A 26,377-nucleotide genomic window follows, 5' to 3' on the forward strand; every position below is an offset into this window, starting at 1 on the left:
CCTTGAGGTTACAGGGGTAGTAAAGCTCAAATGTTTCTATGAAGGGCAACATACAATAGTCTGGCCGATGTTGAAAAAATTGAAAACAGATAGTTCTGCTTTGCTAAAGATAGTGGCATCGGAACATCTTAGATTAATCCAAGGAAATGAGGAGCCAGTTTTGTTGGGTGAAGAGGTATGTATATCATTACAACTATATTTCTTTTTATGATTTAAACCACTGCCACAAGCATCTCAGGATGAAATATGCCACGATAATGCATTTCTAATTATTATATTTTCATTGATTTGAATTTTTTTTTCCTATTTTTGAATTTTTAATATATATTTTTACAATTTTTAAAAACAAGACTGAATAAATATAATAGGTAAATATTGAGTGTTAATCTTAACTTTTTAGAATGTAGTTCAATTTGATAAAATGTATAAATGTTGAGGGTTAAATTTATTATTATGCAAAAAAAAAAACTATAACATCCCGTTAGGGACTTTGAAGCATAGCAATTAAGATATTCAATTTCTGTAACAACATTGATTAAATTGAAATTTTATTTGTTTTTAAATGGCCAATGAAAATATTTTAACACTTAAGTGACTATATATGTAATTTACCCTGCATTTAAGTAGTGGGTAGAAACTAAATAGAATGTTTAATTTATAAAAAGTCAAAATTTTAAAAGTTAGTTACACTAGACATCTCAAACTATGACCTCCATTTTAAATTAGTCCCAAAATTTAAAATATTCTAAGTACATTCTTAAACTATTGATGTTATATCAATTAGGTCTTTCTATTATTAAATTCGTTAATTTAACCATCAAATTAAATCAGTGTAATATTTTAAAACCTTGGTGTTTTATCTACACTGTTCTGCTTATATTTTTTATCGTAGAAATATATATATATATAACACAATGGTTGTTTATCTATTTTAATTTGCTACTCTTCTTTCGACTTTCATGTTGTGTAATTTTTCAGTTTTTATTCTCAAGGTATTCTGTTTTCTTAAAACAAAAAATTCTATCTATTCTGAATCCGTTTGATTTAATATTGATTTTGTTGGGATTTAATCATCAAAATCAAACACTAAAATTATAAATCTTTTTTTTTGTTTGTTTTTTTAAAGCATATACATCAACATTGAGCCTAACTTGTATATATTTAATTGGTTTCCAAGGTCATTCCCAAATTAGAGGAACTTGAGTTACGAACTTTTGGTGATATGGACCAATTTCCACCAGACTTGTTTCAACATGTTAAAGTTATTGCAGTGAGTGGTGGCTCTCCATTTTCTTTATTTCCTTTCGTCCGAAGATTCTACAATCTGGAAAGACTTGAGGTTTCTTATTCTGATTTCAAACATGTAGTCCCTTGTAAAGGAGACGCCGGAACTCTCCCACCAATTAGAAATCTGAAATTGGTTTCTGCCAGAAATCTTGAGCATATTTGGAGGAAAGATTCGGAGCTTTACCATATTCTTTCTAATCTTCAAACACTCACAGTTGAGGATTGTGATGATTGGATAAATATTAGAGTCTCCTCATCATCTTTACAAAATCTCACAAATTTGAATGTGTCATTTTGTTAAGAATCTTGTGCAATTAACGACAATAAAGGTAGAATACGGCACTAAAATGACAGAAGTAGTGGGAAACGAGGGAGACTGTCATCAGACAATAGTTGTTAGTAAATTGAAATGTTTACAACTATGCAATTTGAAGAGCCTCACAAGCTTTTCTCCACGGTATTACAGCTTCGAGTTTCCTTGTTTGGAAGAATTAGTTGTGGAACATTGTCCTAAGTTAAAGATCTTTTCTGAGGGAGTTTTAAGCACCCCACAATTACAGAGAATAAAACAGTCGAGTTACCGTGAGAAATGGAGTTGGACAAGTGACCTTAATACCACCATAAAACAGCTATACACAGAAAAGGTACAAAGTTAATAAGTTCATAATGCTAGCTAGATTCCTCGTGTCCTAATACAATTAATTTTATTACTACTTCAATAACCATTGAAGAGTGTTAATCGTTACTTTGTTATTGTCTGCATTTTCTATTTATGATTGCTATCTAGTGGAATAATATCAGATTAATTTTTAGGATGGACTCTATAACCCATATGATTTCAACATCTCTGACACATTTCCGGAGTCGATAGAAATATGGACTAGAAACCCTCAAGAAATTTTGGGCTTCAAAAACCTTAGCAGCCTGCAGTTTTATAAATGTAGCAGCTTGAAGTACATATTTACTCCGTCTATACTTTTGAGCCTCAATCTACTGCAAAGGATAGAAGTGCAAGAATGCAGTTCAATGGAACAAGTAGTTAGGGAGGAGGAGGAAGCAATGACACATAAATTTACATTTCTTTCGCTACTCTCCGTAACAATTGAGTCGTGTTCCAGCTTGACAAATTTCCATTTGGGAAGTCAAGCTCTTGAATTTCCACAGCTGAGGAATATCAGGATAGCTGAGTGTCCAAAAATGACTGCATTTTCTTCCTCAGTTTCAAGAGAGAGTGGTGATGCAAGTGAAAACGTGGTTGGCAAAGGGGGCATCTATGATAACACTGCAACTTTTTTCAGCAATAAGGTAAGTTTGGTATTCAATATTTATCTGCACAACTTATTTCACATTTTCTTTTGATTTGATCAACATGAGTGTGTCTGGTCTATATATACATACTAGTGCTACACCTTGTCAAAACTGAATATAATAAAATCCATATATATAAATAAATAAGATAATATTTAAAAAAAAAACTGGAGTTTAAAGTGGAAATTAAATAAATATATAAAATAAGAATTGAAAGGAAAACTTAAAGTGAAATACTAAAAAACAAAAAGAATTTAAGAGAAGTTTAAAATTAAATAGTAATAGACAATAAATAATAAAATAATAATAGAAAAAAGAAAACTAATCTTCCTTTATTTTAATTTGTGGGTGTATAAGAAGGAGATAATTGTGGAAGACCTTCACAAAGGTCATTTGAGATCAAAATAAGGAGAAGAAGCAAGAAAACAAAAGGTGAGGAGTTTGAAGAAGAAAGAACCAAATATATGGAGGAGAATTGAAGTGAGAGAGTGGATGGGTTTTATTTAAAGATTTAATGCTTTTTTTTAATTTCATATATAGAAAAAATCATTGAAAGAAAAATAAGTTCAATATAATTATTTAAATTTACTTGTCGGGTTTTTATAAAATTAACTCAAATTTTTGATTAATTATGAAAATAACTCAATTTAAAAATTATGTACATAAATTATTCGATTTCTATAGTGTCTGTCGGTGCCTCCAGACACAATGGCAGCACTGACCTGCCATCATCAACCAATGATTGTATTTTATTTAAAAAATAATAGTTTTTTAGTAGTGTCATTGGAAAAATTGACGATATCAAACTGAAGTGTGATAATATAAAATGTTCATGTACTTGACGAAGTAATTACCCTTTTTTAATTAGAGGAAAAAGGGATTTGGTCTATTTTCATGTTAGGTCCATCACCTTTTGAAATTAAATTTAAATAACCCTTAAAATATAAGAATAACAAAAATAAATCATTCTCATTTATATTTAAAAAATAACCTTTAAAAATTATATTAAATTCTTATTTAAATTATCCAAATATATCCCTCACAGAATTTCCTCAAGTTTATCTAAATTCAAGCATTTTCAATTCATTCCCTAGCATATTTAAATTTAGATAAAGTACTTAAGGAAATTTTTTGAGGAATATATTTGGGTAATTTGAATAAGAATTTTATATAATTTTTTAAGTATTTTTTCAAAAAAATGAAAATGGTTTAATTTTGTTATTATTATATTTTTTTAACTGCTATTTAAATCTAATTTTAAAAAAGGACAAACGTAACATGCAAATAGGTCAAATGTTGAAAAACATTTAATTTGGTCCAGATACCAACGACACCCCTTTTTCAACCAATCTAAAAACGTTAACCGCTTCAAAGGATCCCTGCACGTTTTATATAATCACATTCAGTCTGGTGCCGTCAATTTATTAGGCAACACCACTATGATTTTTTTAAATAAGCAATCATTGGGTAATGATGTGCGGCGGTGCAGTAAGCACTATGGAAATCAGGTGGCCTTCATTGAAACATTTCTACTCTAGGATTGTGTAAGGTGTAGTAACCTTAGATTGTGTAAGGTGCCAAGATTGAAAAATTTCTACTCTAGGATGCGTACCACCCAGTGGCCTTCATTGAAACAAATGGACATTATTGAATGCCCCAAACTACAGATATTTACACGACAATGTCCTGTAAGTCAGGTTGGAATCTCAAACCAACAACCCTTGTTTTGCGTCAATGAGGTAAGCTCACGAACAGTTTCATATTCCATGATCATTACTTGAGATTACCTATAAGATGCTTTTTGAAAAACCTAATATTCTCTCCTCTTTTAATTTTATGAGAGTCTAGTTCTTACTAATTTAAAACTCTTTCATCGTTGTCTAATATATTCATTGCCATCCAGGACGGTACTTTCCCTGTATTAGAAGAACTAACACTGAACACGAATGATATGGTGAAGGGGATATGTGATGGACAGCTCTTATTGCAGTGTTTCTAAAACCTTAAACTTCTTAACCTCCGATTCTTTCCTGAGACATCCGCTACTCTTCCATATTCCTTCATTCGGTCGCTACCAAAGCTTCAGAAGCTTGTTATAAACAATGCTTCCATTTCTGAAATAGTCTGGTCTGAAGGACTTAGCAAAGAGGAAAGGCACACATCGGTATTCTATCAGTTAAAGGACTTAAGGTTGTCTCAACTTCCAGAGTTGACGTTAAAGACTTTTAAACCATCTTTGCTGTCTTTCAAAAATCTAACAACACTAGAAGTTTCAAGATGCCATGGGTTCATCAATTTAATCGCATGCTCAACAGCTAAATGCCTAACGCTACTGGAAAGATTGAGCATAGATGATTGTGAGATGATAGAGGAAATCATAGCGTGTGAGGCTGAAGAAATACAAGGTGGCATGGTATTTCCCAAACTGAAGTATTTGCAACTAAGTTGTCTGCCATGTCTAGCAAGCTTTTCCTTGGCCCATCACTCGTTGGAATTCCCAGTCTTGCTAATGGTGATGGTGACAAAGTTCCCCCAAATGAGGAATTTCTGCCAAGGAGATTTAAGCACACCAAGGCTGGAACAAATGCACTTAACAAGAGATGAGGAAGGTGAACTGCAGTGGGAAGGCGATCTCAACACTACCATAAAACATATGCTCGATGAAATGGTACAAATCATTTAAAGGATTTAAATTCATGTGTTTTTACATACATTAATTGAACAATTCTTGGTTTGTTATGATCATGCACAGAATGGGCAAAATTCGGAGGTGACGGAGGTTACTGATCAGTTGCCCAAGCTGGAATAAGGAAATAAGTTTGGGTGCTTATACGAAAAGCTCAATTTCGTTTCAAATCAAAACGAACGGTAATTGACTCTTCTATTTTCATCATGGTTTAACTAATTCTATTTTTCTTCACTGTAAGCTATTTTTCTTCACTTACTAAAATGCTTTCCACTCAAATTTCATTGCAAGAAACCTGAAGTTCTTCAAACATTTGACCTTATATGTTAATAGATGGTAATTGCGTTGCAAACTAATGGTTTCTACTGTTGTCATGGTGTAGTATATTATGGAATCTGAATCAACCATTGTAATCAAAAGAATGGGAGAACTTAATCCAGAACCTTTTTTAGACGAATGCAAGAAGAAATTTGCTGTTTGACAACTGGTGTTTGAACTGTGAATTTGATTTATTTTTTTTGCCATTTTTGCTGGTCAACAGTGCTAATATTCTGATATATTGGCCAGAATTGAAGGAAGAAGGTCCAATTTTGCTTTTGATCCTTCTACTAGTATCTTAAGATTTAAAAGAAATTCAATTAAACAATTTCTTCCAATAAAATTAAACAAGAAGGCCCAGAAATTGACCCGCACACTTAGACATGTTTCTCTTTGAAAAAATTCAAACAGGGTTTTAAAATTTGCAATGTGTTTTATGTAAATCAAATGATATCCTGAATTTTGCTAAGGGTGTTTCATATCCTTGAATCCTTCTTTTGCTTGGCAAGTGATTCATTGAGCTTTTGTGATCAAATTTCATGTTTCTTTTTTAGTATGGGAATTTGTGGGAAAATACTTGACAACAAGCCTCAATACTTGCTGTTGGGAGCTTCAATATAATGTAACTGTTGGTGTTGAAATCAAAGAACAGATAAGCTCAGCTTGTATCTTGTGCAACAAGCCTCGATACTTGCTGAGTAAACAATCAGATTTGAAGCAAAAGAAAGAAGAAAAAAGCAAAGAAAAATGAGAGAGTTTTGATGGATTTGAACTAGCTTTCATTCATACTCAAAATAATGGCATAATGCCAATACATAAACCAAGCAATTTGCTTGTCAAAAAACAATAAGCAGTCACCTAAACAATACCTACCACCACTAATTATATTGAAACTTGAAAAACAAAACTTGTAAGCATGGACAAAGCTGAGTTTACAGCTCATACACCATCTAATTACATCAATCATAAGATTAGCTTAGTTCAAATTGAACTAAGGTACATTACATTAACTTAAAAATACAAAATGAACAAAATAGGAACAGTTGAGCTTGTTCCAGCAGCACCTGCATGGCACGATCTTCATGGCCTACTTGCTGTCTGCTTCTTGCTTCATGCTGACCAACATTCATCACTCCTCCTTGGTTAGCATGTTGCAAACTCCCAATTTGTTTCTTAAGTGTTCGAATCTTGTTGCATTAAGGGCTTTGGTCAAAATGTCAGCAAGTTGATCCTCTGAATTGCAATGAATCAGTTTTAGCTCCTGTGCCTGCTCCATTTCTCGAACAACATGAAGTTTAATGCTGAAATGCTTTGTTCTTCCATGGAACACTGGATTCTTTGCAATTGCAATAGTAGATTGATTGTCACAAAAGATCTCTGTTGTTTCCCTTTGATGCACATTTAAATCAGCCATGATTTTCCTTAGTCAAATGGCTTGGTTGACAGCACTTGTTGCTGCAACATATTCTGCTTCAGCAGTAGATTGAGCCACCAAAGTTTGTTTCTTAGAGCTCCAACAGAACATGGCTGAACCAAGATTGAAAGCATACCCTGATGTACTTTTCATGTCATCAATCGAACCAGCCCAGTCATTGTCTGTGTAGCCAACTAACTTCAGACTTTTAGCTTTGCTATAAATCAAGCCATGGTTCAAGGTACCTTTGATATACCTGAGCACCCTCTTTGCTGCTTGAAAGTGCTTTTCATTACTACAATGCAAGAACCTTGAGAGCAAACTTACAGAAAACATTATATCAAGTCTAGTGGCTATTAAGTATAGAAAACAACCAACTAAAATTCTGTAGGTGGTTTCACAAGCCCTTTCAGAATTATCATGGCTCGATAACTTTTCTCCAGCAGCTATTGGAGTCTTTGTTGCTTTACTATTTTGCATTGTGAATTTGGTCAGGATCTTGGAAGCAAAAACTTTCTGACTTAGGAACATTCCCTGGTGTGTTTGTGTCACTTCCATCCCAAAAAAGTAGCTCATCCTTCCTAGATCAGACATCTCAAACATCAGCTCCATTTTGGTTTTAAAGTCAGTTAGCATTGTTTGGTCTCCTTCTGTCACTAGCAGGTTATCAACATACAAAGATACTATGAGCTGATTTAGTGTCCCTTCCTTTTTGACAAATAAAGTTGGCTCACTCTTGCTTCTGTCAAATCCCAAACCAGGCAAGTAGTTATCAATCCTGCTATACCAGGCCCTTGGAGCCTGTTTTAAGCCATACAAGGCTTTCGTTAGCTTGTAGACCATATGCTCATTACAAGCTGTCTCAAAGCCTTGTGGTTGTTCAACATAAATGTTTTCATCAAGAAATCCATTTAGAAAGGCTGAATTCACATCGAGCTAATGGATTTTCCATTCCATTTAAGTTGTTAAGCCAATCAGCAGTCTGATGGTATCGAGCCTGGCTACTGGTGCAAAGGTTCCAGATAGTCCAGGCCATATTTCTGGCTAAATCCCTTGACAACCAGCCTTGCTTTTAGCTTATTCAAGCTCCCATCAGCATTGCACTTGGCTCGATAAACCCATTTCACCCCAATGACCTTCCTTTTGGCTGGTCTTTCAACTAATTCCCAAGTCTGGTTCTTCTCAATCATGCTAATTTCATTAGCTATTGCTTGCTTCCACCCTTGTTGAGCTTCAGTTTCTTCAAAACAGCTTGGTTCTGCTATAGCCATATGAGCCCTTTCATAAATCTCGGCCAAAGGTCTGGTGCCCCTGACTGGTTCATCATCAATATCTATTTCAAGACCATTTTGACCTGGCTCAGCTTGATTTGCTGCAAGATCCTCTGAAACTGCCTGTGGCTTATTCCTTTCCCAATTCCAGCATGACTTCTCATCAAACACTACATCTTTGCTTACTAACACTTTGTTCGTTGAAGGATCTAAGATCCTTTAGACCTTCTTGACTGAGCTATACCCTACCAGTATACCAGGTTTAGCTTTTCTGCCAAATTTGTCTCTCTTCACTGCTGGTACATGAGCATAACATATGCAACCAAAGACCCTCAAGTAAGCCAGTGAAGGTTTGAACCCGAACCAGGCTTCAAATGGAGTCTTATGAGCCAGGGCCTTAGTTGGAAGCCTATTCTGAATGTACACAGCAGTATTGACTACCTCTGCCCATATGGTTTTGGGCAGATTCTTCTCAAACAGTAGGCACCTGGCCATATCCATCAAGCTCCTGTTCTTCCTCTCACTTACTCCATTTTGTTGAGGAGTATAGGTGTTGGTGAGCTGATGCTTGATGCCAGCCTCATTGCAAAAGACTTGGAACTAAGATGAGGTGTACTCAGTCCCATTGTCAGACCTTATAGTCTTAAGTTTGCAGCCTGTTTCAGTTTTAGCAACATTCTTGAACTTTTTAAACATTGAGCCTACTTTTGATTTTTGTTTTAAGAAATAAATCCAGCAAAACCTTGAGAAATCATCAATAAACAGAATGAAATACCTACTTCCATTCAATGACTCAGTCTTTATGGGGCCACACACATCAGTGTGCACAAGCTGTAGTCTTTTAAAGGCTCTCCAGGCTTGATTCGAGGGAAATGGAAGTCTGGCCTGCTTTCCTAGCTGACATACCTCACAAACCTCCTGTTTTTGAACTGAACTAATGAAGTTTTCAGCCAAATCATCTCTGCATAACTGATCCATTGATCTGTGGTTGGCATGACCAAGTTTTTGATGCCAAAGCTTAGATTCATCAGTTGTAGCTGTATAGGTAGTGTCTAAGTCCTTTGTCCAATCAACTACAAAGCTTTTGTCAGCCATAGTGACTGCCATCAATTTGGATCCATTTGGATCACTAATTTGGCACTGCTTGCCTTTGAACACTACAAAATACCCTTTCTCTAGCAATTGAGCTATGTTGAGCAGGTTTCTGTCAATCTTAGGCACCAATAGCACATTCGAGATGACCTTGACACCTGTGGGAGTGCATATCAACACATCACCCTTACCTTCTGCCTTTATAAGGTGACTATTACCAATCTTAACTTTAGTTCTATAGCTTCTGTCCAAGGACTTGAAGATGGCAGCATCTAGTGTCATGTGGTTGGTGCATCTACTGTCTAGGAGCCAACCATTTGAAAGCCTCTCTTAAGCAGCTGAGCATGACACAGCAAAAACTTGCTCCTCTTGATCACTGTCTTCCTTGGCTACTCGAGCCTCAGCCTTTGACTGTTGAGGTTGATTCTGCCTTGGTTTGCCTCTATTTTTGCAGACCCTTTCAACATATCCCCTCTTCTTGCAGTGTTGACACAATACATCTAGTCTAAACCAACATTTTTCTTCTGGATGACCAGGCCTTTTACAATGCCTGTAGGTTTGTTCTCATTTTCTTACAGCATCAAACTTTGGCTTGTCTTTCCAGATCTTCTTGCCTTTGTAGGCAATATTAGTCTTTACTTGAAAGGCACCTTCTTGATGCTCCTCCAGTCTGCTAGCTCTTCTCTGTTCTAGTGCATAGAGAGCATTAATCAGCTCTGTTAGGGAGATGCTGGTCAGTCCCTTGAGTCTTCGAGGGATGAGATTTTTGCCTCATACCTCTCAAGCAAAGTTGAAATAACCTTCTCCACTATCCTTGCTTCATTAAAATTCTCACCAAGGAGCCTTATTCTGTTTACCACAACCATAATCCTATCTGAGTACTGTTTGACAGTTTCTTCTTCCTTCATCTTCAAATTCTCGAAGTCCCTTCTCAAGTTTAACAACTGTTGCTGCCTTGTCCTCTCTGTCCCTTGAAACTCATCTTTCAACTTGTCCTAGACCTGCTTTGGTATTTCACACGCCATAATCCTTATGAAGATCACATCTGACACTGAGTTCTGGATGCAATACATGACCTTGTGCCTCTTGGTCATTTTATCAGCATGTTGCCTGATTTAAGCTACTGTTGGATTGGCTCTGAGTGGATCTGGTTCAAAATCAGAGTTGACCACCTCCCACAGATCGAAAGCCTGCAGGTAGGTCTTCATTTTGACCACCCATATGTGATAGCCTTCTCCATTGAAGACTTGTGGTACAGCTGGTGAGAAGTTTGATGAGGCCATCTTTTTATACAACAGATCCCTTAAGATTAAGGCTCTAGATACCAATTGTTGGTGTTGAAATCAAAGAACAGACAAGCTCAGCTAGTACCTTGTGCAACAAGCCTCGATACTTGCTGAGTAAACAATCAGATTTGAAGCAAAAGAAAGAAGAAAAAAAGTAAAGAAAAATGAGAGAGTTTTGATGGATTTGAACTAGCTTTCATTCATACTCAAAATAATGGCATAATGCCAATACATAAGCCAAGCAATTTGCTTGTCAAAAAATAGTAAGCAGTCACCTAAACAATACCTACCACCACTAATTATATTGAAACTTGAAAAACAAAACTTGTAAGCATGGACAAAGCTGAGTTTACAGCTCATACACCATCTAATTAGATCAATCATAAGATTAACTTAGTTTAAATTGAACTAAGTACATTACATTAACTTAAAAATACAAAATGAACAAAATAGAAACAGTTGAGCTTGTTCTAGTAGCTCCTGCATGGCACGATATTCATGGCCTGCTTGTTGTCTGCTTCTTGCTTCATGCTGACCAACATTCATCAGTAACTGTGAGACAGTTGAAGGGCAAGAATGCTGCGTTGCGCCTTGCGTTTGCTAAAGGTACTTTATATTATATATGTGTATGTAGTGAGCAGAATACTATGTGTTAATTGAATCGTTTGGTACCCTTTGATTGATCTTAGGGAAGGGGATATAAATGTCAGGATTTGAACCCCAAACTTAGCTTTTATTACAGGAAGAGGATCAATTTTGGCTCGGTTAAGCTTAATGTGTTAAGAACCAGATAAGAACATAATATATGGGAACACTTTGGCCATACGAGGCTAATGCTTATATGATTCGCTTTACAGACTACATGCTCCTAGGGATAACTCTTCTGTAAGTACTATTAGTTGAATAGCTTTATGATGTATTAATCTATAAAATCTGGGTGTCATATTATGAGTTCCATTGCTATGTTAATCTATGTACTAACAATATTATGAAGTAAGGCAATTTTGTGTACATTACATTGGGATGCAAGCTGAATTCCCTTTAATCAGCTTCAACCATACATACATATACATATATATATATATATGAAGTTAAGAACGTAAGTGCTGTTAAATGGTACATTACTCAGATTGGTAATATAATGGTGCCGAATGTTCTAAAATTTAACAAGCATTACTGGTAATATATTAATGAAGATAAAGATAAAAGTTTTCTCGGGAAAACAAGTGTTATCCTTCATTTATCTTGATGATTCTCTAACGCCGCCAATTTCCCCCCTAAGTTTACAGCAAGAAGAAGAAGAAAAAGAAGACAAACAGCAACGTTAAGCCATTTAATTTCATCCCAGGTTAATTTTTTTTGTAAATTAAACATTTTTTGTATACATTTTGTTACCTATTTATTTTATGTTTTTGAAGTTTCCATTGCCATTTCTACCTTTCCAAAATGGTGTCTTTTTACTTGTTTTTTACTGGGTTATTGACATTTGTTCCATAGAATAAATTTCTTTGATTTTAGGGTTCTATATGTATTTTTTTTATTTATGAATTTGAACTTGAGTTATCCATAAAAATTCTACCTTTAATCTCAATATATTTATAGTCTATAAGTTTTGACTTTTCTTCCAACAATATATCTCCAAAATTCTAACTTAACCTTTTTAAACTTTGTCATGTCATTATTATTAGAGTTAATTGCACCAAATATCTCCAAACTATGGTCCTTCTTCTAAAATAGTCCTCAAACTCAAAATATTGTAAATTACATTTCCAAATTATCAATATTATATCAATAATGTTCTTCTGTTGCTAAAATCATGAAATGAGACGTCAAATCTTATCAGACATAATTTAAAATAAAAAACTTAAAAAAATAATTATTGTAAAAATATTGATTTCAAGGTTTTCGAAGTTATTACAAAAACTATCATTCATTTTCTCTTTCACTTTATTTTTAATTTTTATTTTTAAAAGTTGTATCAACAACATTTTACTTTTCTCTAAAAATATCATTTTTCATTAATAGTTTCAATAATAAAAGGATGAGATAAATAGTTTAAAATATTTTAAAGTTGGGAGAATAATTTAAAATAAAGATGCAATATTGTTAATCTAGTACTATTTCATAATATCATTTTATCGTTTCAAGTTTTAAAGACAACATTTTTTTTTTGAAATATTTTAAAGACAACATTTAAAGATTGACTATAATAATATTGTTACATGGAAAAAGAATCCCACGTCAGCTAAATGGCTTACGTCTGACGTGTGCTTAGTGTTATTAAAAAAGTCAAAGGTTGAGAAAGTCTGAGGCGAGTCACACATATCACACGCCATGCACAGGTTTCCTTATTTCGAGGCTAAAATACCAAAATACCATCACATTTCTCGTTAAATTTACCACTTAATCAACGATCCTCTAAAAATGATGTAAGGACATATTAGAAATTTTAATCACAATAATATCACCAAATCTGAAAAATTACAAATGAGGCAAAAAAAATACGAGTAATATTTAGCCATAAAATGTATATATTCATTCCCTCTAAACCAGGTGGTTAAGCCTCACAATCCAACGTAACTGTAAACCTTTCTTGGCAGCCATGAAATCAGTTCTAAAATCCCTTGCAAACTCAATCTTCCTTGTTCTTTCCATCATCTTTTCATCTTCTACTCCACTTGTATTGGCTCAATGTGAAGCAGAGACCAAGACTAATGGATGCCATAACTACAGAGAATCCATGAAGCTAAAAATCATTGCCATTGTCGCAATTTTACTATCCAGCATGATTGGCGTGTGTCTGCCATTGTTTTCTGGTCAGGTTCCGTCACTTAAACCCGACAGGGACTTGTTCACCATTGTCAAGGCATTTTCCTCCGGTGTTATTCTAGCGACTGGGTACATGCACGTGCTACCGGATTCTTTTAACGACCTTATGTCCGGGTGTTTGCCTGAAAACCCATGGAGGAAGTTCCCTTTCACAACCTTCGTCGCAATGCTGTCGGCTGTGTTGACCCTTATGGTGGATTCATTTGCAATGAGTGTATACAAGAAACGTTGCGGTAAAGCTCTAATGGCGGATGCTAACAATGGTGGTGGATTGGAAAATACGAACGTTGTACAAATCGATAATTTTGAACACGGCCATAGCCATTCACTTGAGATGAATGACGACGTATCATCACAATTGTTAAGGCATCGAGTTATTGCTCAGGTATATATACATGTTTGAATCCTCAAATTCGATGGTTTTGCTTTTCAAGTCTTTACATTATATATTTCCTAAATGTAGGTATTAGAGTTGGGAATTGTAGTTCATTCAGTGGTGATTGGCCTTGCCATGGGAGCCTCTGGCAACCAATGCACCATTCGATCACTCATTTCTGCCCTTTGCTTCCATCAAATGTTTGAGGGGATGGGACTTGGTGGATGCATACTGCAGGTAACCCCCAACATTGCACTATTTTCTCATTCAAACATCCATTTAGTGTACAATATTGATTAACATTATGTTTGATATGTGCAGGCTGAATATGAGATAAAAATGAAAGCAATCATGGTATTCTTCTTTTCAGCCACAACGCCACTTGGAATAGTTCTGGGAATTGGTTTGTCCAAGGTTTACAGTGAGACGAGTCCAACTTCACTTATGGTGGTGGGACTACTTAATGCTTGCTCAGCAGGGTTGCTGAATTACATGGCACTGGTTGATCTCCTTGCAGCTGATTTTCTGGGCCCTAAGCTTCAAACAAATATGAAGCTCCAGGCTTGGTCATATGTTGCAGTTTTACTTGGTGCTGGATTTATGTCTTTGATGGTAAAATGGGCTTAGTCATGTCAACATATACATGTCTTTTTGTAGTTTTTTAATCTTATTCTTCTTCTTCTTCTTTTTTTTTGTTTCAACAGATGAGTTTATAGTGAATCAACACTTATTCAATCAATTATAAAATTTAGGCAAAGAATTTAGGCAACAAGGCTTGAACATTGATCTTTAAGATCGTTTACTCCATATTGCAGGGCTCATCACAAAGTATATATATCAGAAAAGTATGCAAACTTCAATTTTGTGTCAATATCATTATAATTTAAACTGTTTAATGTTACATCAGATGTAGATGTCTTTAAGCCAATGCTTATAGCCACAAAGTCTCTTTGGTGCAAGCTATAAGTACAGAGTTATGCTATAAATAAACAATTAAATAATTTGTATTTAAAATATCAAATACTAAAAACCAATAAATAAGATTAGAAAACCAAAAATCGGATAAAGAATCAAATTTTTCTAGATGTTGGGGCTTGTTTTACACAGTTTGCTTAAGATAGATTTGTCTACTCTTACTGTACTTGGTGAAATGTTGGGAGACTGTCTAATAGGATACAACAAAACAATGATCGAAATAATAGCATCTCTACAGAGACCAATGAACAACCTTGCCTTTTTCTATCACCAGAACATTGGAAAATATAGAGAGAAAAAGAGAAGAATTTTCGAGAGCAAAATAAACTTGGTTTTAGAGAGTTTTTTAGTGTAAAAAAATTTGAAGAATTCTTAAGCATTCAAGATGGAGGAATTTTGAAAATATCCATAATTAAATATACAAAATCTGTATTAAATGAGCAATTAAATCATAATATATGTCCTTTTTAAATTAGATTTTATATATATTTGTTGAGAAAAATAAATTTTGTGTTGGGCTTAAAATATCCACAGGCCCAATTGACTGGTCTAGACATTTCACATCGCCCATGTAGTGCGAGTGCGCTTCAACCCCGATGGGTTCGGATCTACACCCCCCTCGCGTGGGACAAAGTTTCAAACTTAGTCATTCAATTATCCTTCAAGTGGGTTCTCATATATAAACACATCTCACATTTGGTATTTAATCAATGTGAGATCTAAGCTTTTCTTTTCCTCAACAAATATTCACAAGTAACTTACTTTGAGCATTAATTTCTCGCTCATCACTCAACCATTTTGAGCATACGATATACTATTGTAAAGGTATCATGGAGTAGAATATAAAATCATAATTTTATGATTCAATTCTCCACTTATACCAATTGAGAATATGCTTCAAAGTTTCTAAAAGTTACAATTTTTTCAACATTTTATACATCTACTTTAAAGGTATAATCAAGCCCAGCAGAGCCCGAATAATGACAAGCTTGAACTTGACTCAAACATCACTTTTTAAGCTCAATCTTGATTCAAAACATAATTGAGCTGATTAAGCTCGTTTATCAATTTTTATAATCAAACTCATTTATAATTAAGCTCTTTTTATATATCAAGGATAAAAATGTAATTTTATAAATAAAAAATATTTAAATGGAATGCTTAATTAGGTTTGTGGGCTACTTGAATCAAGTATTACAATATTTAAATTCAGCTTAATCAATAGCTCTAGCTCTACTCAATAATTTTTGATAAAATTTTAAGATTTTTTGAATCCAATTAGAATAGCTTGCAAATATAATGTATCATTGTACTCTTAATTTTAAGTTTACATTTTTAATTCTTAAAATAATATTAAAAAGTTCTTTCTTTCTAAAAAGAAACACCCAATCAATTGAAGGCTTTTTAGAAAGTGGTGGCAAAGTGCATCCTTTACTTTAAGTCTCACTATATCTAAAAAGAAATTAATGCGAACTGTAGAAAGTGGTAGGAATGTGCATCATTATTGCTTTAAAAGAGTACAATGATATAGTGAGAATTAAATTTTCATAATTTGGAAGAGTTAACGTGTAATTTTTTTTATTTTAAAATTTTAAAATTTTTTAAAGAGTTCAAATAATAATTTTTTATTTTAAGAGAGCCGGGCTCCTGTCAACTCCTGGATTCGCCTCCGTAATTTTCAAAATTCAGTTAAATTATGTTATTTTGAATAAAAAGTTAATTGATAAAGAAATTCTTTTAGTTTCGAAAATTCAATTTTTTTTGTTTTAAAAAAATATTAAAATTTAAAAATTAAAAGATTAAAGTAATAAAATTTCTCCCAATATCAATGACTTTTTGATACATGCACGAATGAAGTGAAATTTATTAGATTCCAATCATCAAAACTGCTAATTTTCAGGCTTGGGAAATTAGCAGACTTGCAATGACTTTTTGGATGGGATTCTGGCATTTTTGGGTTGAGATGTCTCATGGCATTTGAAGATCAATCTCTTAGCTTTGAAACGCATTTTGTATCACTCGATTTTGAGTTCGGGAGCTCAAGTTATGACTGTTTTAGTGAAGATTGCGCGAGCAGAATTTCTGAACGAGATTATGACAGGAATTACGAATTTTGGGCTTTTAATTCGTGTTTAAATCATATTGAGTTCAGGTTTTAGACTTAATTTTTATTATTATATATGAGCCTAATATTATAGTTGTTAGATCTTATTATTTTATTCCAAAATTTTGATAATTATTAAGTATTTTAAGTTATTTAGGAGTTTTATATTAACAAGAAAATTCAATTTAAAACTCCTTCTTATTTAGATTAAATTAGAGTTCTAGTATACTTAAAAGTTTTATTTAGATTTATTTAGCTAGTCTATATGTAGGCCTTATTCATTATTATTCTATTTCTCTTTTAAGTTAATAAATTCTCTCTGGGTTTTTTTTTTCAAGAATTTCTCTTGAGTTTCTTTTAGAAGAGTTTTAACAATCATTTTAGATTGTGAGGATCATTTTCAAACTTTTTGTTGCCAAGGTTTCTATCTTGAAGGGGAAATTAGAGCCGCTTGAAGGAGGTTATGAATTATTCGTGTTTCCAAGGCTTATTAGGACTTCTACACGTCATGTTCTATCTTTTCATTTATCTTCTTTATTTGCTTCCTTAATCTTTAATTTATTATTTTATTTTAGTTATTTATTTTAATTGTTTTATCTGACTTGGATTCAATTTCGTTTCAGGTTGTGTCAAAATCAAATTTCTTTTCGAACGTTTAGAACCCTAAGTCAAATCCGTGATTTTGACAAACTTTATGATCCACTTTCGCGTTCATCCTTCTCATCCTTTATCACTTTTGCTACTTTTCTTGCTTCTGTCGATGCATATCCTGACAAGCCTTTAACTATCATGAGAAGCAAAGGAGAGAAGCAAAGGATAAATACACTACGTATGATATAAATATGATTAATTTTCCTTGAAATATTAATTATTAAATACATATTAAAATATAGATATGGGAATACAATCTTTTATAATAATCACCCACTATGACACCATTTCGTTGTAATTATTAATTTTTTACTAAAATCGATATTAATATTTTATTTTAATCTTCTATAACAACTTTTCACTTATAATAGCAATATCCATATACATTCTTTATTAAACTATTTTTCTATAACATCGTATTGTTTAAATCTTTAAGTAATATAACGACCACCATTTTATAAAAGATAAAATCTAGACAGACAAGTTAAGTAATTTTAGTTTAGTAAATTGTATTTTTTTTCTGAATGATTTAGATTAATTGCTTTTTTCCAACACCATGAAAAGCTGATTTCAAACACAATAATTGGCGATAGTGTGTTCCTTCTTTTGTCACCTTTACCAAAAGGGAAAATAATTGGCGATAGAGTGTTGCTTTCGTTTGTCAACTTTTCAGCTGTAGCCACCAAATGATAAGAATCCACGAAGCTCCACTCTCAAGTATTTGTGTTTCTTTAGGATTCTATTGTTTACATTTCAAATTTTGTTTAGATTGAGCTGCCCTTTGTCAAATTACTTCTCGCATTACTCCGTTAAGAATATTATCTTTTCGCTCGTTCGTAACTGCGACAACTAATCGCTGAATCCTTCTCTTATACGTTGGAAAGGTACGCCATCTGCTTTCATTTTGGTTGATTTGGTCTTACTTCTTGGTTTACGGAAGCTTTACTTTTTGCTCGTTTTATTTGTAACTTTTTCTTCTGATTTTGTTTTGGTCTTTGTTGTCGCTGTGGTTATTCAGTTTACTTCTTGTTTGATCTCTCAATGGAGTTTGTTACTACCCTAGTTGGCTCTATTGTCACTAAAGCTGTAAAGTATACGATCTCTCCTATCAAAAACCATATCAAATACCTTTCCAATCATCAACAATATGTTGAGACCCTCAAGGACTATATGTTTAGTTGGTAAAAAAAGGAGAAAAAAAGAAGAAAGAAAACCACTTTGCTTAGTTGGTAAAAGCCAAAGTTGTGAGTATTGAATAATCAGATTCGGAATTTAGAGTGATAGCATATAGAATATTTTCCCATTAAAATATGTTTTGGTATACGACATTTTAGGGTTGTTGGCTAGTCATTACTGAGCTGCTTCCTTTCTTTTAAAGTATGATGAAGTCATCTTTCTCAAATCACTACTTTCTGGGTTTGCTCTGTTAAGAACAAGAAAAAAAGAAAAAAATTGTAAGTTATTGATCACAGCCAAAAGGTACGCCATCTGCTTTTCTTTTCCCTGCTTTGCTCTTACTCTTCTGAAATACTTGTCGGTATAAATAAGCTTAGGCAGGCAGTTTTAACCATGAAAATGGACTTCTTTTATGCTTTAAATCTATTTAGCCCTTCTATTTTAGCTTTAGGATTTCGAGTCCTGTACTTTTTCGATTTAAAATCTTCATCTTTCCATTCAAATTTACCCTTAGTGTTGTTGACCTGACATATATAAAAAGATCAAATAAATTTTTTAGCCTTAATTTGATCTTTACTTTATAAAATTACATAAAAATTCAGAATTAAAAAGAAAACATATTTCCACTAAAATCCATTAAAAATTGTGGAAAACACTCTTTAAAGTTCGTGGAAAAAAGGGATAAGAAGGGGTGACTATTAGGAAAGCTGCATAAGCACTTTTGTTTGTGATCTATCAACAAATTGTGGCTTCCACATACTGCAATATGGTTATTAAGAGGTTGAGTACTGCTTTATCTTGTAGAAGGAGGATTTGTAGTAGATCTAATCATAAGTTGGGTTAATATAAAAATTTTAGATTTGTTTTTAGGGTCCGGATCACCTCAACTAAAAAAATGCGCTAAAATTTTATTTAAGTTCAACCCAGATAAAAAATACTAAATCTGAACCCGTCTGTATTAGATTATTTTTATATAAAAATAAATTTAAAAAATATAATACATCAAATACTCTAAAAATATTAAAATAAATGTTTCTCAACGAATTGAAAATATATTTAAAAAAATTCTTTATACTTAAATAAAATTAACATAGTTGCAACTTAGCAAACAAATGTTTCTAAAATAATAGTAAAATTAAAAATAAAATAAGAGTTATACAATATCTAAATAATAGTAGTAAAATAACAACATAACAGCAAAAAACAACAACGTAAAAGCGGTAAACAGCAGCAAAAAAATAGTTAAATTTGGGTTAGGTCCAAACTAAAAAAATCTTGCCTGAAGCTCAGCTTGTTTAAAACGAGAATTTATTTTTTTCGAAGTTTATTTTTTGGGTTTGTATTATTACCTAAAATATAATGATTGTATTATTAAAATATTAATCATATAAATAGTTACGGAAGTGTGTAAAATTACTTTAATTTTTACATTGTGTAAGTAGATCATTCCCCTTAATATTAATAAATTTTCATTTTGTTATAACATAATATTTAAAATATGAATTAAGATTAAAAATTAAATTAAAAATATGAATATAAATAGGGTGAGGATTTAATACTTTTTGTTATTCCACAAGTAACCTTAAAAAATTGACATGTCTCTCTTTCCTTTAAATATTTTATTATACTCTTATAAAACATTTGTCAATCCCTTGGTCCTGCTAGTGGAGTCTAAAAACTCCATTGGCAGTGTACTAAGTGATTTCTCATAATTTATTATTGAATTTTTTAAATTCCACAAGGAAAGTCAAGAGGTTGATAAATGTCTTTTTAGAAGTATAGTAAAATATTTTAAAAAAATTAAAGATTTTAATACTGCTTGTAGAATAAATATGTACAAGCCCAAATTTACCAGGGGCCCAAAAACCCAATTACAACCAAAACCAAACCCAAAAGACCTAGCCCAATACCCCTAACCCAACCCAAACAACAGACCCTAAACATTTAAAAACCAAGCCCAATTACAATACCCGACCCAATAACCCTAAGCCCGATTAACAGTAGCCTAAAGCCTAACATCAAATCAGAAACAGAAGAAGGGTCAAACCCTAGGTGCGCCGCACCTAGGGTCTTCTGAACCCTGACCCCCTGCTGCCGCTGCCGCTCCACCTGCTCTGCCACCGCCGCGCCTACTTCACCCACTTGCCTACAGAGAAATGACAAGCAAAAAATATTGTAAAAAAATGGCTATAAAGCCATAACAACTATTGTAAACGGGGTCTTCTTCCCCCCTTTTTTTCCACGAGCATGAAATAAAAAAACACAACACTTTCAAGGTTTTTTCTTTTTTCATTTTAGGTACTTATTTTGGTTATATAATCCTTTTATTTATTTATTTTACATATATGAAAATATAAAAAAAAAGAGAGAAAAGGGAAAGAACCTACCGGAGTCAATCCGCGTCTTTGTCGTCGGAGACCTCTTCTCTGGTGCCTAAAATCGGTCGTTGAGAATGTTGATGGCCTCTTGCCCTTTGTTTTTTGGTTGTTTTGAGGCCGGATCCGAACTCAGTGGGTTAGTATCTAAAAAAAGGACACTTTTTACCCTCGTCGGCCTCCGTGCATGGTGGCATCGATGCCGGCGATCGACGGCCGACACAGTGGCCTTTGATTGAACGCTCGGCCGGAGTGTGGGGGAGTAGAGAGGATTTTGCTTAGTTGTTTTAAGGGGGAGGGTGAAAATGAAAAAATTCTAAAAACTTTGGCTTTTATAGCCTGTGGGAAACGGCGCCGTTTCATCCGGCCTCCACAGGCGCCAAAACGGCATCGTTTTGGGGAGGCTGACCCGAACCTAACCTGTCTGCTCTAAGATCCGCACGTTTTAAGATGGAAGGGCTAATTGCACTTTTAGCCCTTCCGCCTTCTTTATGTTTTTAATTAAGTATTTTTGTTTTTTCAATTTTGCACAGTGATTTTTTTCGATTTCGATTTAGTCCTCGCTAAAACGATGTCATTTTGGGGGAAAGAGAAAATTACCCTTTCAGTCCCTCCATGTTATTCGCGTGTTCAGATTGGTCCTTTCCTTTTATTTTACTTTTGATTTTGCCCCAAATCTTTTCCTTATAATTCAAATTAGTCCTTTTTTGTTATTTTATTATTTTATTAATTAACTCAATTATTTTATTTATTCCTCATTATTGTACTATTATATTGTGTTATTATTGTTATTATATTTCCAATTTGTTTATTGATCTAAGTTTAAATATTTTTAATCTCATTATTATTATTATTATTATTAGTTACTCATTTGTACCTTTTTAATTTTAGATTTAATTATATACATACATATCTTTGATTTATATATATATAAATACTTATATATATATATTTTACATTTTAAAATATGTATATTTTTTATATATTTATTTTTATTTTTTTTATGATTCACATAGATATATATATATATTTATATTTTATAATTTTTATCGATATTCTTTGTTGTTATAATTGCTTCACTTGGTGTTCACTTATTTATTTATTTACATGTCCATTATTATTATTATTTTTTAAATGCTTTAGTTTTTATTTGTTTATTACTTGTTATTGTGTATACATGATTGATTTTTTTATATATATACTTGTCTTCTTATTTATTTATCTTTTTGTTTTTGCTCGTATTATTTTTACTTACATTATCATAATTGTTATTCCATTACATCAATTTTTACCAGATTCGTAAAAGAGAAAATTTTGAAAATAAAGGCAATACTCAGTATTTGGGATCTTCGAGAGGATTGAGCCCTAACGTATTGGGATCCAATTTTCTTCGTTGAATCTAAATAATCGAGAATGCTCTTTAATAAAAACATAAATAAAAAGCTCATTATCGGGAATTCAATACGTTGTGTCCTAACACATTGGATATGACATGTTGTTTTCTCGAGATGAGGATTTTTCTAAAAAAATAATAAAGGCAATATTCAATGTTTAGAATTTTGAGAAATTGTGCCCTAACGTATTGGGCTGCGATTTCTTCATCTGACTTAAACAATTGAATATCCTTTTAAATTTTATTGCACGAGTTTTTTGGACAAGCTCATTTTTGAGGAGGTGAAATGTCATGCCCTAACTCATTGGGTGTGACATTTTATCTCTCCGAAATGAGAGGGTCTTAATGGGTAATTTGTTTTATATAAGTTTTTTTTATAAAAGATCGTATTTTTAAATTTCTTTAAAGTTTTTAATTCTCAACACTAAGACACTAATTAATCAACTAGGTACCAATTTTAGGCGTTACGAGGGTGCTAATCCTTTCTCGTACGTAACTGACTCCCGAGCCTATTTTTTTGAATTTCATAGAACAAAATCGTTGTTTTAATAAAATTAAATTGTTTATAAAAAACAACCATTTTTCGAGGTGTCCCGATCACACCTCATCAAAAAGGATTGGTGGTGACTCTAGTGTTCTTTTTGCATTCATTTCGTGCATTTGCATTACATTACGTCATGAACATTAAAGTCCACCAAAGAGCCTAATTGATTAAAATTATTTCAGTTAATATGGAAAACCAACACCCTTGCGGTACCCGAACAGAAACTAAAGGAATAGACCAAAGGTTGGAGAGGTTAGAGCAGATGCAAATACAGATGCTAGAGCAATTGACCAAATTTCAACAAGATATGAAGGATCAGATGCTAAAAGTCCAAAGAAATCTGATGAGCCAGTTAACCCAGTTATTGGATAAAGGGTTAGAAAAAGGAAAAAACCAAACGGTCTACTTTAGAGATGATAATGAAGACCCTGCTCATTTTCCAAACTTTACCCCAACAAACATCCAAGCACAACCGAATACATATCCACAAAGGGTAACTGTTAACATTCGACCACAATACCAGACTAGTACCTCGACATCGGTGAATTTCGCGACAGGCTCAGGTTCCAACCTTAAGGGCAATTTAACTAATCCCGTTGTCCTTGATGATCTAGCGGGAGCAAAACAGGCGAGAGTGGAGTTCTCAAAACAATTTGGAGATAGTTACAAACAGAAAGAGCAAAAGTGGAGCCCCCAAATCAATACTTCGAAAGCACCGAAGAAGAGGAAAAATGAGGTGAATGATGCGAGTAGGTATAACGAGGGTTATTCAAAGGCGATTACTGCAAGCCAGCCAAGGACGGTTGCTTCTAGCCATTAGATCCCCCAGAGACAAGAATCCGGCACAAAGCAAAATATTGAGAAGTCCCAATTTACACCAATCCCAATGTCATATCGGGAGCTGTATCAGAGTTTATTTGATGCACACGTTATTTCTCCTTTCTACGTGAAGCCTTTACAACCTCCGTACCCCAAATGGTACGACAAAAATGTGCAATGTGACTACCATGCGGGAATTACGGGGCATTCTATAGAAAATTTCCCTACCTTTAAAAGGTGGTTGAAAGGCTCATCAGTATGGGCATTGTTAAGTTCGATACAGAAAATTTGTTGCCCAATCATATTGATAATCAGGGTGAATGCGATGAATGAAGAAATGTTGGGAAATGTTCACATCAACGTCGTATACAAAGAAACAACTGAAGAAGAGACCTTGTTAGATATCCACCTTTATAAACTTGGGAGTCTTCTAAATAAATCGGACTGTAGAAGAAATCTCTGTATCATTTAAAGCTTATTTAGAGTAATGTTCAAAACACTTTTGTTGCTTTTGGCCTAGATGCAGTAAGAATGTCTATGTGAAATAGGCTCATGTCTGAATATTATCATTTTAATGAAATCCATTATTGTGATTATTTTGAGCTAGTATTCTTTCATTCTTTACAAATAATTTTGTTTGATTCTTTCATTCTTTTGGATTTTCTTCCACATCATTCTTTCATTTATAATTATATTGTACAAATAATTATTCATAAATTCATACATTCTTTGTATATTCTTTTGTACCTACAATGGGTCCCAGATATCAATGACATGAGTGACGCTGCTACAGACCCAGAATTTCCTTTTGAGCGAGACATGTGTTTAAAGGGATCTCATTACTTTATTAAAATTTTTTTGGGTGCAGCCTGACCAATGGGCAACACTAGACTAAAATGTGATGATCTAAAAACTCTAGGGGCCTTATATGTCAAATTTTCGTTTTCATTGGCAATTGATTCAAAGGGTGTCGCATGACAGGCGGCACCAAACTTTAAAAAGGATAAATTCACCCTAAATCCCCCTTATTTATTATTTTTCTTTAACACCAAAAATAGATTGCCTTTGGAAATAATTTTATTTCTTTTTAGAAAATATTTATAATTTTATTATCAAATTGATTTATGTACACGGTATAAAATTATAATTATAAAAGCTTTAGAAAAATCTTATTATGTATAAATTATAATTATTAGTTAAATTTATAGTTTCAAATATAATGAGAGAAAAAGAAAACTACTATAAATATAGTTAATTGTAATGTCAAACATAATGTGAATTTTTTGTTTGAAAAATAAATAGAAGTTATTTTGAGTTGGAATCGACTTACTTTCAAAAATACTTTTTGGTAAAAAAAATTAGACTAATTGATAAGAGGCCAATTTATTATTGGTGTTAAAAGATAATAAAAATTAATAATAAATAGGAGGTTTAGGGTGCAATTTACCCTTTTAAAATTTGGAGCCGTCATACAGGCGGCACCCTTGAAGAGTTTTTCGACTGTCAATTAAAATGGAAAATTTCCATATAAGGTCCCTGAAATTTTTAGATCATCTCATTTTAGCCTGGTGTGGCCGATTGCTCAGGCTGCACCCGAATTTTTTTTAAATAAAGTGATGCTGTCGATTGGTTAGGCGGCACCGATATTTCACCGTTTCATTCGACTATTCTCATAAATATTAATCTCTTTATCCTATTTTGTATTTATTTATTTATTTTATATTATTAACGTAAAAAACCCTATATTGTGACTTGCGGAAACGTGGAATGAAAACCAATTAGGTTTTTTTTTTAAGTTTTTCTTGAATTAAAATGCAACCAATAAAAATAATTGATATTTTAATTTAATAAAAATAAAATTAATTAATATTTGAGTATTTAATTTTAAAAATTATCAAGATGTAATTACAACAATTAATTTTAAAAGTTATTAAAGATATTTATATATGTCAATTTTTTATAATTATTAATGACATACATATAAATTAATCAATTAATAGTGTGTCTCTCATAGATGATATTGACAGTAGCGGAGTCAGAAAATGTTTTTGAAAGACCGGAATTAATGTAAAAATATATAATTTAAATAATTTAATAGCTTTTATAATATTTAAAATATTAAATCAAAATTTTTTATCATTTTAAAGAAGAACAAAGTATAATTTTACTTTTATTAATTTAAAATTTTATAAATTATAAAAATTATATACGAAACCGGATACTGTCAGCCCCTATGACTATGTAAGCCTTGAAAACATCCTTCCTTATTGAATGTCTTTTTCTACTTTGGCAGTGGTGTGCTTTCTTTGATTCTAGCAGCTCCTTTTAAATAAAATTTCCAAAAATAATAGATATTATATGAGGAATAGTTGGTTGAAGAAAGAAACAACAAAAAAATAAAAAAATTGGCAAATGACCTTTCAAGAGCTGCATTTAATACATGGATACTTAATAATTCATTTATTTAAGGGTA

General features: G+C 32.8%; 3 protein-coding genes across 3 annotated transcripts in view; all 3 read left to right on the plus strand.

The window, feature by feature from the left end:
• LOC121222584 (disease resistance protein SUMM2-like) overlaps positions 1-26,377 on the plus strand; it is a 66,575-nt gene that overhangs the window by 21,002 nt on the left and 19,196 nt on the right. The gene's annotated exons all lie outside the window — the stretch shown is intronic.
• LOC107941481 (zinc transporter 7) lies at positions 13,227-14,723 on the plus strand. Its single transcript, XM_016875049.2, has 3 exons — positions 13,227-13,876; positions 13,955-14,104; positions 14,189-14,723. Exons 1-3 carry the CDS (start codon positions 13,265-13,267, stop codon positions 14,492-14,494), a joined length of 1,068 nt encoding a protein of 355 aa, XP_016730538.2. The 5' UTR covers positions 13,227-13,264; the 3' UTR covers positions 14,495-14,723.
• LOC121222583 (uncharacterized) lies at positions 18,235-24,500 on the plus strand. Its single transcript, XM_041103622.1, has 2 exons — positions 18,235-18,481; positions 23,268-24,500. The coding sequence occupies exon 2, from the start codon at positions 23,273-23,275 to the stop codon at positions 23,903-23,905; it is 633 nt and encodes a 210-aa protein (XP_040959556.1). The 5' UTR covers positions 18,235-18,481; positions 23,268-23,272; the 3' UTR covers positions 23,906-24,500.

Source organism: Gossypium hirsutum, chromosome D10 (genome assembly GCF_007990345.1).
Source record: "Gossypium hirsutum isolate 1008001.06 chromosome D10, Gossypium_hirsutum_v2.1, whole genome shotgun sequence".
Classification (NCBI taxonomy): Eukaryota; Viridiplantae; Streptophyta; class Magnoliopsida; order Malvales; family Malvaceae; genus Gossypium; species Gossypium hirsutum.

Coding starts and splice junctions, on each gene's coding strand:
- LOC121222583 (XM_041103622.1), top strand. CDS start 23,273: ATGGAAAACCAACACCCTTGCGGTACCCGAACAGAAACTAAAGGAATA.
- LOC107941481 (XM_016875049.2), top strand. CDS start 13,265: ATGAAATCAGTTCTAAAATCCCTTGCAAACTCAATCTTCCTTGTTCTT. Junction 13,877..13,954: donor GGCATCGAGTTATTGCTCAG/GTATATATACAT, acceptor TCCTAAATGTAG/GTATTAGAGTTGGGAATTGT. Junction 14,105..14,188: donor TTGGTGGATGCATACTGCAG/GTAACCCCCAAC, acceptor TGATATGTGCAG/GCTGAATATGAGATAAAAAT.